This window comes from Myxine glutinosa, chromosome 1 (assembly GCF_964187855.1).
Source record: "Myxine glutinosa chromosome 1, kmMyxGlut1.1, whole genome shotgun sequence".
In the NCBI taxonomy this organism is placed as follows: Eukaryota; Metazoa; Chordata; class Myxini; order Myxiniformes; family Myxinidae; genus Myxine; species Myxine glutinosa.
Window position 1 is genome coordinate 261,685,299 of NC_136261.1, and position 15,345 is coordinate 261,700,643.

General features: G+C 43.9%; 1 protein-coding gene across 5 annotated transcripts in view; it reads right to left on the bottom strand.

The window, feature by feature from the left end:
- Positions 1-15,345, bottom strand: part of ALS2 (alsin Rho guanine nucleotide exchange factor ALS2) — a 158,100-nt gene that overhangs the window by 8,775 nt on the left and 133,980 nt on the right. For 4 of the 5 annotated variants that reach the window (XM_068130874.2, XM_068130868.2, XM_068130843.2 and 1 more), the window contains exons 24-31: positions 12,137-12,267; positions 11,101-11,265; positions 8,867-8,987; positions 8,502-8,659; positions 5,224-5,331; positions 4,907-5,083; positions 4,515-4,560; positions 3,609-3,670 (exon numbers count right to left, since the gene is read on the bottom strand). In XM_068130874.2, the coding sequence (XP_067986975.2) occupies positions 3,609-3,670; positions 4,515-4,560; positions 4,907-5,083; positions 5,224-5,331; positions 8,502-8,659; positions 8,867-8,987; positions 11,101-11,265; positions 12,137-12,267 (968 nt within the window). The remainder of the gene's footprint in view (positions 1-3,608; positions 3,671-4,514; positions 4,561-4,906; positions 5,084-5,223; positions 5,332-8,501; positions 8,660-8,866; positions 8,988-11,100; positions 11,266-12,136; positions 12,268-15,345) is intronic. The other variant, XM_068130850.2, reaches the window with a different exon arrangement.

Here is a 15,345-nt window from a genome sequence, read left to right on the forward strand (position 1 = left end):
GGTGTCCGCACTCAAGGCCATGAGAGTAGTACCTGGTGACCTGCTTCACTTCATTGGAGAGGAGGGAGCTACTGATTTACAGATTACAGAGGCAGTGAGTGGTTTCTTCCTGGCTCTGTACAACGAGAGGGAGTCGGCATCTCTGAACGTCGCCAGATATGACATCTACCGAAAGCGCAAAACCCCCCCCAGCACTGAAGACACTGCCTCCTACAGAGCGCAACGCTCTCCTCCATGGACGGCGTGCCCATCTACAGGTGCTGCTTTGGAAAGCAGCAGACTGCCCTGACCCACCAGCTGTGGACATAACAGAGTTTGGATGGAATAAGAAGGAAGGCGAGAAGAGAGAGGAAGTCATCATGTCCATCCTGGATGCAAGCCCCGTTGCTCCTCCTGCCGTGTTGGAAATGATCAGCTGCAGCTGCAAAGCTGGGTTAAAGCCCTGTTTAACAGCAAAGTGCAGCTGCGTAGATGCAGGCCTGGCCTGTACCAGCTACTGCTTCTGCAAAGGCTCTGATAGTACATGTTACAACACACTCACACACTCACAGCAAGAAGAGCAATATGACAAGAATGTAGAGTCAGGAGAAGAAGATGAAGACGATGAGGATGAGTTTTATGATGAGGATATGCTTTATAACAGTGCAGAGTAGTAGAAGTGCAAGACGCTCTTTCTTGATGGAAGTTTTATGTTGTGTAACTAGTGCACATATTTTTCAGCTCTGATAATTTTGGGTATACTTGTGTTTTAATTTTGAGGATATTATTTACCCATAGTCATATTATTCTAGTTTGGTATGGTACTTGCCTTTGTTACCTCTAATACCTGTGAATAAAAGTGGAGCAATAGAGCGAAACAGAAATTTCAGTGTCCCAGGCCTATGTTTGATAGGGTTAATGCTATTAATGCTAATTTTGCAAATTGCCCAACATATGCAAGTTAGCATCCGGCAGTTTCTAGGTGCTGGGGACCCATATTGTACATTTCTAACTTAAAACTTTGGGGTACTCAACATTTCCGGGTTCACATTGCTGGCAATTAGACTATAAGGCCTGGTCTAGGCTACAACAGAGGGGATGAGAGAGGGTAGGGGTTATGGGTGAACCAAATGCTCAAAGCCGCAGCAATGGATGGAAGTGTGCACAACATTGGCCTTGCACAAAGCAACATTTCCGTGAAGGAGGCATACACCATTTTTCAACAGACATGTGTTTGCCATTTTTTGCCTGCCACAATTGTCGCGCGAGGACGGCGCAATATTCCCCTGCGATTGAAGTTATGTGAGGTATATAATCAAGCAGGATTCTCTCAGCATCCCAGAAGAATGAAAAACGGATATTGCCGACTCAGGGTTGGACACAAAGCTTCTTGGACAGCAGTGATCCCTTGTGCATTCCTATACATGGATTTCAATTTGGTTTCTGGATCCCAATAGTGAAGTCATGTGTCAACATTAGTTGCCAGCTAAGTGATAAAGTTGGCTCGATCTGCGTTGTACCATTCGAGACAATATTGCGAGCCACAAAACCGCTTGGGGAGTGGGGATATTGTTTCGTAATATCATTAATATTATGCTGTTATCATAAATGTTATTACTTTTGTAATGAGAAGCGGCTTTGGAAAAACGCAACAAAAATGCCTTGGAAGAATTCCACGTTTGCGGCAGGTATACAGTGTTATTAACCCTTGTGGAGTATATAGACTACAGTAGATCTTCAATCAGGTGCATTTGGCGACACGATAAGCATAGATTGATGTCCAGATTCCTCCAAATTTATTTCCGTTTATTGTTATTAAACAGCATTAGCGACTGTTTAAAAAGGTAATCATACATGTTTGTGGTTTATAATTTTTTTTAACTTCTGGAAGGGAGTGCCCCCACAAAAGCGGCACAATAAGTTATTTATACACGTTAACACAGCGTTTGTTCAGGTAGGAAACACCCTTGGAGAGGTGTGATATTATTAGTATTAATATTGTTTTGTAATAACATTATTATGCTATAATTATCATTAGTTTTGTTATGAGAAGCGGCCTTGGAAAAACGCCATGATAAAGCTAGCTTAACATGGATATACACCTTAACACACAACCCCATTGGTGGGGAAACCCCCCATTGGGGAGGGGGACAAATGAATTCGCTACAACCTCCATGTGTGACCGACCCTTAGGTCTCCTGTTAAATTTGGTTGAGATTGAATAAGTAACCACCGAATGTATCACGGTCAAAAATCGTCAGACAGACAAAGACAAACAGGCACCAAATTGCGTATTTTAGTATGAAAATGTTTTGAGCTGGCACATTCCTTGCATAAAAATTTGATCATACCTCAAGGTTTAATTTAGGTAAGATCCATAATTGTATGAAAGAGAAAACCGGTTTTATACCCTGAAACAACAAACTATTTCAGATTAATAAAACTAATTAATGGCATACAACAAGCCCTTAAGGGGGCATTATACACACAGGCAGCAGCAGAAAAAAAAGACAAAAAAAGTTTGTACGATGCTGCTAGGAAAGCTTCCGTTCAGGAAACAAAGATACGGGAACATATTTCAAAGGCAAAAAGAAAAATGGAGGAAAGCTTTATTGAGGAAGAAGGCCAAACATATGGTAGTGGGGAGTTTGGAGAGGCGTTTGTCCATCAACATACAAGTACAAGGGTGACAAGAATGAAAAAACTTGCAAAGTGAACTCCAGATTCATGAAATAATGGAAAAACATTGTACGCAATTGTAATTTCAATGTATAGGAAACGGAATCCTGATGTCAATGGCCACTTACAGCAACTGTGTGTTTACATAATATTAGTTGACATTTTCCCCTATAACTTTGGAATTCTTAATTCTTTTCACTTCAAATTTGGCACAGATATTGATAATGACCCAACAAAGATATTAATAGAGTTTTATTGTATTATGACCTTGGGTTTTTAATTTAAAGGATGTCAATTCTCATTGGACGATTAATGGTTGCCATGTCAACACGAAATGCCAATTATACAAATGCATCAATTAAAATGTTTGTTTCCTAGTATTGTATATATGTACCAAGTTTGAACGTAAATGGACTTGTCATAGAGAAGATATAAGCTGAAAAGTGGTAATTCATCATTTGTATGCATCTGGTTACCATGGTAACCATGCATAATATAATGCTATGTAATGTATACCAATGTAATGTTCATATATCAAGCAACATGTACATATATAGTTTTGCATATTTTCAATCAAGACATTTTATCAGAAAGTGCATTACTGTGATTCAGTGTTGTTTTTACTGTGTTCAGTGTATTGCCCCCTTAAGCAAAAACAAACAAACAAACAAAAAAAACATTGCTCTACAGTGCCCATGAATACCCCATTCCTACAACCTTGTGGATGTCCCTTGTATAAATAGAACATGGCCTAATGACTGTCACCTGCAATCCATGTAAAAGGAAGTAACATCAAGCTAAAGCAGAACGCTTTGTGGCCAGTAACTTTGCAAAGCATGTCCGCATTTTTATCAGAAGAATGTACATTTTGCTGTGCAAAAAGTGTCCAAGAAAGAAAGAAAGAAAAACCAAAATATTAAGTTATGACAGCATTCATGTGGCCAGCCCACCTGATTTGTTGCAGAGAATCCACAGCTGAGGCAAAACACTCATCACGGATCGTGGACAACCCCTGTCAGAAGAAATCATTTTTTGGAAATAATAAATAACAGTTTGCATCTTTTCCTAAATTTATACTTGCAGGTTGTGCCTAGTATTACAAGGTTGCTCAAAGGTTAACACCATGTATTATGGTGAGGTGCAATCACAGTTCCACATAGCATTACATGCAGATAATCTTTATACTGTGTATAACCCCCCCCCCCCCCCCCCCCTTTATACTGTTGAGGGGGGCGAGTCGGCTTGCCGTATCCACGTCTGGACGAGTGCACTGCTATACTCAAGCTCTATCAGAGATTCTAAAATGAATGAAATGAAGCAACCACTTAGCCACGCCAGCACCAACTACCCCTCGACTCTACTTGCTCATTATGAGCTCCAGTTCTCACTCAAACTCTCCGCTCTCTCACTGCTTCAGCTCTTTGAAGAAACCAGGTGGAGCAGGCCGGCAGCATTTAACCATCCTTCCGGGGTTGTAGCAGTCCACATACCCTTGAGCAGGAGGTTGGCCCCCAGGGGTGACGAAGGACCATGGTGAATGACAAGATAACAATAAAGAGGGAGGTAGGATAGAGGGGAAATCGGATCCATGGGACACATGCCCGCCTGTGCGAAATGAACCCGTTCATTACAATTTGTCCACATACTGTATATGTGCGTTCACAAAATACATGCGCACACATGGGGCAGAGGAGGTAGGGTGGCGGTATGGATGATCCAGATGCTCAAAGCCACAGTATCGGAAGGCAGTGCACGCAAAGAGGAATACAAAAGAGAGGGTCCCACTTTTTTCCCTACCTGTTTCAAGGAACAAGTCATCATGTACACTGATCATACAAGCAAAAGTATTTGCGTACCTGCCTCCCTTCAAGCAGCAATGATTCATCAATCGGCCAGAACATCCTGAAAGTGCAAATATTTATATAGATGTGTAAATCTGTTTCAGATGTTGCAGCAAAATGCACTTCGTATAAGATTGCTCATCTCAATGAAACAAAGTGCAAATATTGAGCAATTCAAAATATATCCAGGCCATGGATTGGCTGAGATATCCATAGGTAAAGAAACATGGCAATGCACGTTTTGCCTTTAAATTGTGGCGCAGGAACCGAAGAAGAAACGAAATATTCACATAAAGGCTGGGGGGTTCCAAGAGGATTTGTGCCATTTTGTTTAACTTCAGTTGGCCAGGTGGAAAGCCTGTGCTGTCATTTGGGCATGGAAAGTGTGAAGCCTCTTCAAGACTCACCGTTGCACACCCAGGAAGGAAAGTAGGCCGACATCAGACTGCTTGTTGAGACGCAGCACTCGTTCCCAATACAGCTCATCCCTGCACTCGTGCTGTAGTGCGTAGATGGTGAAGAGTGGTGGGTAGATCCGTGGCAACAGGATGGGCAACACGAGTCCATAGTGGGTCACCAGAGGCCTGCACAGTAAACAATGAGGTGCTACAATAATATTATCAGTCCTCATTCGGTGTCCCCAACGTCTTTTTTTGTATACTGTGTGCCCAAGTGGGCATGTTTACAGGTGGAGGTGATGCAAGACCATGAATGGGAGCCTCACCCAGTGGTTGGGCATTGTTGTTTGACCTTCACGTCAGGTGGCAACTCATTGCTGCTTCCAGTCTGTGTCACAAACCGTCCTTCTTCAGGGAGCTCAGAAAAAAGGAACCTGCAAGTGAGATTTAAGGAGGTTTTTTTTTTTGTATACTGAATCGAGGCTCGTGAAAGAGCTGACAACCACGAGGGAAAGACAGCACAGGGGGACCACGAGGGAAAGACAGCACAGGGGGACCGTGAGGGAAAGACAGCACAGGGGGACCGCGAGGGAAAGACAGCACAGGGGGACCGCGAGGGAAAGACAGCACAGGGGGACCGCGAGGGAAAGACAGCACAGGGGGACCGCGAGGGAAAGACAGCACAGGGGGACCGCAAGGGAAAGACAGCACAGGGGGACCCCGAGGGAAAGACAGCACAGGGGGACCACGAGGGAAAGACAGCACAGGGGGACCGCGAGGGAAAGACAGCACAGGGGGACCGCGAAGGAAAGACAGCACAGGGGGACCGCGAGGGAAAGACAGCACAGGGGGACCGCGAGGGAAAGACAGCACAGGGGGCCACGAGGGAAAGACAGCACAGGGGGACCGCGAGGGAAAGACAGCACAGGGGGACCACGAGGGAAAGACAGCACAGGGGGACCGCGAGGGAAAGACAGCACAGGGGGACCGCGAGGGAAAGACAGCACAGGGGGACCGCGAGGGAAAGACAGCACAGGGGGACCACGAGGGAAAGACAGCACAGGGGGACCACGAGGGAAAGACAGCACCACAGGGGGATCGCGAGGGAAAGACAGCACAGGGGGACCGCGAGGGAAAGACAGCACAGGGGGACCACGAGGGAAAGACAGCACAGGGGGACCGCGAGGGAAAGACAGCACAGGGGGACCACGAGGGAAAGACAGCACAGGGGGACCGTGAGGGAAAGACAGCACAGGGGGACCGCGAGGGAAAGACAGCATAGGGGGACCGCGTGGGAAAGACAGCACAGGGGGACCACGAGGGAAAGACAGCACCACAGGGGGATCGCGAGGGAAAGACAGCACAGGGGGACCGCGAGGGAAAGACAGCACAGGGGGATCGCGAGGGAAAGACAGCACAGGGGGACCGCGAGGGAAAGACAACACAGGGGGACCGCGAGGGAAAGACAGCACAGGGGGACCGCGAGGGAAAGACAACACAGGGGGACCGCGAGGGAAAGACAGCACAGGGGGACCACGAGGGAAAGACAGTACAGGGGGACCACGAGGGAAAGACAGCACCCAATAAATAAATCGAAGGTAAATCTGAGGTAAAATAAAACAGAATCTAAGGACCCAATTGCACAACCTTTCCAAGCTGCAAAAGCGAAATATGATCAGGTTTGGATCAGTCATCAAATCTGAAACATTGTGGATTCGTATCGAAGCAATTTGAAGTTGTGGTGAAGATTGCGACATGACCGGCCAAATGCCCTTTTTCTATTTACTTTCAATGTTATCCTATGCATCAGCCATTTGCCTTAATTTTACCTAAAAAAAAAATAAAAAAAAAGTTCAATATAGTTAATGTCCGATTTGTAAAACATTGGGGGCAATACCCCTGGTGCTCACCTGGTAGAATAATCAGTATACTGCACTGACAAGGTATTTTAAACCAATTTCAATGCTTGCTAGAAGACAGGGCAGCAAGTAGAATCATAGTAACATAATTATAAGACTTTAAACAAACAAACAAAAAAATACCTATTTTGGGGGGAAACCCAAACAGTATTCTCACATGGGCTTCTGGGCTTTGTCAAAAGAAAGGTGCTAGCTCGATGCAAAATATTCCTAGCTCGAAAGAGCAACGGCAAGCTTCCTGGATGTCTTTCTAGCAATGATGGTGATGTAAGATTTCCAGGAAAGAACAGAAGACACCTCAACCACCAACAGGCAAAGATTCCAAAGTAAGCACAAGGAGGGACACACGAGGCAGCTTTTGGCCAATCATGTTTTTATGACCTTGGGATCACAGGCGCAAGAGTTATTGGATTGTCAATAACAGGGTTGAAAGATTGCCTTTGTTACTGGGGAAACGAACATGTTTCCAAAACGAGTGATAGTTGATTAAGAAGAGATAACTTATAAAATTGAGCAAGAACAGAAGCTACTTCTGGGACACTTTTTCAGGAGTGGCACAGGAGCTCCACTAAAGTCCACTAGTTTTACTGATGCCAAGTGCCAAAAGATCTTGAGGCACATTTCTTGTTGTAATGAAAACGAGCAGCATGCTCGTAGCAGGAGCACAACAGACGAGAAAATTATTGTTGGTATTGATGACAGTTTGGTTGTCTGCAAATAGGATGGCATACTAACCCTAACCCCCTGCCCACACCCTCTCCCCCACAGGTTCTGCAGGGCACACAATGTCTCCCAAAATTCAGAATTGCTGCTCATGTCCACTCATCCATTATTCTAACCTCTTTCTTGCTCCCCACCCCTACCTGTGGAACCAACTTCCTCCGTCTCTTCAATCTCATTCTTCCCTTCAGGTCTTCAAGCCAACTGTTCACGACCATTTCAAGTCATCCCACATCCAAAACCATGATCTTTTCGATCCACATTAACTCCAAAACCCACCTTTTTCCAACTTTCCTGTTTACCTTACTGAGAATTTGCTTCTGCATCCATCTTGTCCATCCCCAGACCTCATTCTTCTTCACATCCCTAATCTTTGAAGTCTTTCTATTTTGTGCCTCAATCCTGCTGCTATGTGTCCCCCTCTCTTGCTGTTCCTTTTCTTCTGTTGCGTCATGATCCCTTTTATGTTCTAGCTCCTCAACGGACCTTTTATTATATAATAAAAATAAATAAATAAAAACACAAGGGTAATTCGTTGCTTCAAAGAAAATTCATGGCTTTCTTCACCTTTTACCAAGTACTTTTTAGTGTAGTAGTCATCAATTGTGCCAAAGAGCATTCTGTTGAATAGGATTAAGAGGAAATATTTTACCAAAGTTCCAGTAGTGCTTGTGGAAGGGTTTTATTTTATATTTATACTTATTTATACTATCGAAGCACATGTATGAAGAGAAGGGCAGGTGTGAATCGAAGGTAGAGGCCAATTAATTATTACTTCTTTCATCAATTGTTTTTCTGATATTTTCAGCAGATTGCATGAGACTGGACTCTTATAAGAGAGTGGTGGGCAGATCATTGAGGGGAAAGTGTTCCCAAGTGAGAGTAATATTTGTCCATTTTGCTCATTCCACATCTTATACATATGCCAACCCCAATTAGGTTGAGGGGAACGTGCGTATGGGCACCTGACAATTTGGAAGACGCTCCGTACGTAAGATTTGACCTCTTCCACCGCCTGGTGCAACAACCGCTTGTTGGCACCTACACCCACATACGTGGCACGGTATACCGTCACCAGCATGTCCAGAAGTCGTCCAAGGGGGTGGAGCACAGTGTCACATGCCTGTAAATAAGTACAGTAGAAAAGAAAAGAAGCATGACTGACGTGCAATCAAAGAATAGTGGTTTAGGGGAGAGAAATAGCATGAATGTGGGGCTTTGAACAAAGCTCGAGTTCTGGCAAGACATGGGAGTGGTAAAGACAGAAAAATGCAGACATGGAAGGACGAGTATTGTTTGTGTTGTGCTCGAGGAAAATTGATAAACACACCTTAGACAAATAGTTTTCAATGACCTGGTAACGCTCATTGGTGAGATCGCCTTCCCATCGTTGCGGAATCACCTCGAGCTTGTCAAAGTTCAGGCTCCCCGAGCGTGAAATGTCTTCTCTGCTACGCCAAGAACCCACAATGAAAAATTGCACTCAAAATGCACAAAATCACTGTCATGCGGAGCAAAAAAAAAAGCTCAAATTAAAACAACCGTTTCTCCTCGTTATAAAGCAAAACAGATGCTCAGGACAGGTATAGCAAAACATTGTTTCCCATTTCAGACAAACGTCAAATTCTTGTGTGATGTTGGGGAGTTGTGTAAATTGAAAGCCCATCTTTTTTGGGGTATAGGATTCAATAAAAGCTCACGTGTCCTAAAACCCTGCTCTGCAGCTCTTGCACATACTCTCTCTGCCATTTTACCCTATCCTTTGCACAAGGTCATCTTCCATCTGCTTGGAAATCAGACATCACCACTGCATTACATGAAGGTGAAAGAACTCCATCAGACAAAGTCCTTCCTTGGCACAACTCAGTTCCTATCCACCGATAAGGTTTTCATCCACAGCTTGATGAAATACTGCACTCCACTCTGGGCTGGCTCCCCTGCCTCACATCCTGATCAGGTTGACGCCGCAGAAACGCAGGCCTTCAATATCAATGGAAACTCCCTCAATGAAGCTGAGTCAATGGGCTGAACACTTTTCCATCACAGACAGGTCGGTGGTCCCTGTCATCAACCGTGATCGTTCTGGTCTTGCACCCTCTGCTCTTTCCCCGATTTCCTCCCTCCTCTCTCCCCCCCCCCCTACCCCACCCCCATACCCTCCCCCCGTCCCTTTCCCAGGTTCCTGCAGGGCTGCACACAGTCCACCATCAACCCCCTTCTGGTGAAACTGCCAAAATCCCGGATCACTGTTCACCTCCACTCATTTGTTCCTCTTTTTTTTACTGCCTGTCGAACCACCCCCACCACCCCTGCCCTCCTCCAAACTAAAATCATGGATATGCACCTGACTCCCCCACCCCTACCCTCCCCCAACCTAAAATCATGGATCTGCATCTGACTCCCCCACCCATCCCCAAACATGATTAATAGTAAATTTTTGTTGTTTTGCATTCCTCCTCTTCCCTTTTCAAGGTGTGAGGTCCAATGGCACCAAGCTCCTGTCCTGTCTTTACCACGACACTCCTCCACTTCCCTCTGTCCTCAGCCAACTCTCTCCACCCTCCAACTACTCTCAGTTCATCCATCCTCCTTCTACCCACCCTCTTCACTCATGCTATCCTCCTGACTCAGATGTTCTAGCAAACCTGCAGCCTCTGTTGTTGTCTCTGTCAGTGCCACCATCTGCAGACCGTAAAGATAGGCTGGCATTACACAAGACATCAAAACCTTTCCTTTCAATCTCCTTGAAATATGTCTGCCATGCTGCAATCCCTATCTGGCACATATTATATATATGTCCAACCTGTCCCAATGGATTTCGTTTCTGGGGGTCTCTGCGCATACGCGCCGAACAATCTGAGGCAGATTACATAATTTTGAAAGTCACACATTATTTCCAATACTGCAAGTCTAAGAACTAGCCTTCCCAATCTAAAATTTGATTTATTCACATTGACAGTCTGATTCAATGCTGCAAAATGCTTTGCATGTCACCATCCAACATAAGTAAATAGCCAGAAAATGAACGCAATCCATTTACATCAGTTGCATATTAAGGAAACAGGTCTCGTGCTTTTCACTGACAGAATTCATTTCGATTTGGAGTTTTATTTTTGCACAATGACGATTGTTTTGTTTTTTTTTGACAATTTTGCACAATTGTTTTGCACAATTTATGTCTTGATCTTCTCCCCTGGGGTTTCTTATTTTTGTTACATCAGCATATACAACTCATTGATGCAGAGTCGAACCGTTGGGGAGGCACCTGACTATGTGTGTGTCTATATTCATATATATATATATACATATATACATATATATATATATATATATATATATATATATATATATATATATATACAGTATATATATGAAAAATGCCCTCATTTTTCAGTTAGGGGAGACATACATGTGTGTATATATATATATATATATATATATACATACATACATACATACATTTTTATATACATTAGCTAGCTTGAAAATGTAAATTGCCTTGGGGTCGTTTTCTATGTTTGTTCCACTTTATAGCCAACCACAGTTCTGAAATTTCTCACACACCTGTACTCTTGATCCTTCCATCCATTTGCCAGGCAGACTGCAATGGCTTCCCAGGCACGCTCACCGTCTCCTCGACCCTCAGAATCACATCCGAGCATGGCCCAGCACTCGGCGAAAACCCCTTTCCATTTTTCCTTTGGACTCACAGCCAAATCACCCCATTGCCTTGGAAGAGGTTAGAGGGTAGAAACAGACAAGGAATAGTACAATGAGCTTTCAGAAATAAACAGCCAAGCCAAACTTTCAGAACAGCATTTCCCTGAAGGTTGACATGTGTTTGCTGGCAGGACAGCCTATTTTGTTGGAAGTCAGGCTGAAATATTACACCCAAATGAAACTAAATGTAAACAAGTCAGGAGACGACGATGGTTCACGAGCGAGCGGTATTCAATGACAAAGGACGGACTATAACCGAAACAGGCCCGGACAGGCCAGGCCTGGAAATGTCAAAACGAAGGTTACTGACCTTTAAATGAGATAGAAAATAATGTATAATCAGTTATGAGGTTAGTTAGCTACACAATACCGAAAATTCGGTGAAAAATGAAATGAAAAAAATAAATAAATAAATTTTTAAAATGAAAAAAGAAAGAAAAATCGAGCTCCGTGGGGCTAGACATGACATTGGCCTCACCAAATATCGAAACCCGTCAGATTCCACCAAACCCCTCGGAGAAGATGTAGCTTGAACTCGATTACCCCCTAAAAATACATCCTTTTCGGGTGTGGCTCCGCCCACAATGGGCGCAATAAGCCCACTCTAGGCAGGACACAACTAGATCATGACATCAACCTCCCACCAAAGTTTCATCAAGATCGGATGATATCATCAGGTAGTGATGCTGCGGACGGACGGACGCACGCATGACGAATATAGTGGTCACTTGATAACTCATGAACCAATATGAGTGTTATGAGACTGTGAAACAATAATTACCTATCATTAAACTTAAACAACATCCAGCAAGAAATGAACACGGCAGAGAAACAGGAATCGGTGCTTTATGGACGTTAATGAACTCTGATAAATACTCACGGTTTGGTCGTCGATTTTTCTTTTTCTCCAGGGAAGGTTTTTCTGAATGTTCCACTGACTTTTAGCTCCCCACCCCACACACCGGAGAAATTTCCAGCCAGAAAGTCCCCACTGGGAAGGGTAAGCAGGCCCTGACGGTCCAAAGGTATTAGTGTAGCAAATAACAGATCTATACAATCTTCACAGCCACTCGTATTACTCATACATAATACATGCTCATATTACTCATACACTGCCATTCATATTCAAATATACATTATCTATATATCATGCAAAAGCATTTTTTCCATCTGGAAATTTCCGAATATATCGATTCTGACAAGATTTTACAATCAGGAAAGACCTTTTCCAAGCCAAGGAATGTGAACATGCAGCTCATACTCTAGGCCCCCTGCCTTTTGGATGGTATGATGAATAGATGTCTGCCATATGAAAGCTAAATGTTCAACGGTTTTTTTAAATGTGTGCAAAAACGTACATGGACAGTTGATTGGTCATTCGGAGCTCATGTTAATGTCCCCATCTCCGATTTTATCGGAGGGGTGGGGGACAAAAATATATATATATATAAAAATACAAACAATTTTAGCAACTGTTACAAGCCTACCCATTGGCAAACACAAGAGTGCAGGAGGCAAAACAAAGCACACAACCATTTAAATCAGGCTCGTAGTGGAGCTTGTGATAGATCTTATGCAGAACAATGACATGAGGAAGTGCCCTTTGACATTAATTATGTGGTCATAACTTGACAATGGACAAATCAACAGTAAATAAGGAAATAACTTGGTTATGGCTCAACAGTTAAGGCGGTTGGGTTCAGATCTTAGGGTCCAGAGTTCAAGTCCTAGCCATAACAAAACAAGCATTCCGAGTATTGCGCTGCAATACATGTCCCCTGCCAAAGTTCAAAGTGCCATAACTTTGTCAAAAATGATCGAATATGAAAATTTATGCACGGCTGATGCTGGTTTTCAAACTTGATCTGAGGTATGCTGAGACATGTGTGTCATGCCTCGCCTCGATAAGCCCGCAAGGTCGCTCCGTGGAGCGGCCTGCACGTATTGCACTGTGTGAATTATATAATTACCAACTCACGGTCGGAGGTACTAGCGATTCAAGATAACCATTTTTATTTTTTTTCGTTTAATTAACGATATCTGTCAAACCACGTGACCTATCGCAAATTCCAAAAGGACATTTTAGTAGACTGACATGCTGAACAGATCTGTGAAGTTTTCCCTCGATTGGATCAAAAATGAGGGAGGACCTCGGTTTTAAAGGTTCATGCTTAAAAACGTCATAACTCTGAAACCATGTGACGCATGACGTCATACTCGCTGACTTTTTTTTCGTCATGGGTATGCGATTCTGCCTGCAACGTTTGGCCTCGATCTGTTCAGCCATTGCAGAGAAAAAGGGGTTTTCGTGTTTTCACGAAAACCAATATGGCGGCCGAACCACGTGACCTGTGACGTCATAATTACCATTAAAATATTCTACAGACCTAGTCACCCCTACGGTGAAAATTTGATCTCAATCGTTTGCTCATTTGATTCTCATTTGCAGAGAAAATGGTTTTTAAAGGAAATTAAAACTTAAAATGGCACTGAGTTAAGGAGCATCAGAATTATCAGAATTACCAAAGTTCAAAGTGCCATAACTTTGTCAAAAATGATCGAAACGTCGTGAGGTAAGAACTTGATCTGTAACTTATCATGAGGAAACCATGTACCAAGTTTGAAATCATTAGCATGAAGAGTTTAGAAAAAAAAGTCCGGAAAACTGTTCTTTGCGTGACGGACTGACTGACAGACTGAGGGACGGCATGCAAACCTATAGTCCCCTCCGGTGTACACCGGTAGGAGTCTAATAACACCAGGCAGGTTAACTCAGCCTATCATCCTTCCGGGGGCAGCAAAATGAGTTCCAGCTTGCAGTGTGTGAGCCAGTCGAGTATCCTGTGTTGGAGTGGCGACCCATCCAGGAATGTACCCCCCGAGCCAATTAACTTGCCTCGGTGCCTGATGGCATTAGGATCACGCAAGCAAGCATACAAATTCCAGCTCTGGAACACACTCCCACATTCTCTTCAATCCCACTCCTCCCTCCAGGCCTTCAAAACAGCTATTCACCACCATCTCTTATCTTCCCCCGTTAATACACCCCAAATCCACCTTTTTTCAAAATTACGTTTTCTTTCCTGAAACTCCTGGTAGTGTCCATTTGTTTTATTTCAAGCAGGTGATTCCACTTTACTACGGAATAGAACTCACCTTTGGTGAGTTGCAGGTGCCTGCAATATATTTTAAAAATCACTCATTCAACCCGTTTGAATAGAGAAAAGGAGTCATTCTGCTGTTTTGTGTCACGATGTGTACTGAAATGAGCATGGAGAAAAGAAAGAAAACCAGAGAATTGTCTGGGGAGGTCAGACACAAGATTGAAGCCAAGCATGGACAATCTCAAGGCTACAAGTCCATCTCCAGAGACCTTGATGTTTCTGTGTCCAACATATGCAATGTTATCAGGAAGTTTAAGGCCCACGACACTGAAGCCAACCTCCCTGCACATGGCCGCAAGAGAAAACTTGATCGAAGATTGCAGCAAAGGATTGTTTGAATAGTGGAGAAAGCACCTCGATCAACTGCCAAACAAATTCAAGCTGACCTTCAGACACAAGGTACGACAGTTTAAAATCGCACCATCCGTCGCAAACTCAATGAAAGGGGGTTCTATGGTAGGAGACCCAGGAGGACCCCGCTGCTGAAAAAGCCTGACTGGAAATAACCAAAACAGACCTGAACAAGCCAAAATCATTCTGGGAGAATGTCCTGTGGACAGATGAGACCAAATTTGAGCTTTTTGGTAAAGCACATCATCTCTATGTTTACAGAAAACAAAATGAAGCCTTCAAAGAAAAGAACACCTTCCCTACAGTCAAGCATGGAGGAGGTTCAGTGATGTTTTGGGGTTGTTGTGCTGCCTCTGGCACTGGGTGCCTTCAATGTGTGCATGACATCATGAAATCAGGAGATTGCCAAGGCATTTTGGAGCGAAATGTTCAACCCAGTGTCAGAAAGCTGGGTCTCCGTCGAAGGTCATGGGTCTTGCAGCAGGACAATGACCCCAAACACACTTCAAAAAGCACCCAGGAACGGTTCAAGACAAAACGCTGGACTGTTCTGAAGTCGCCAGCAATGAGTCCA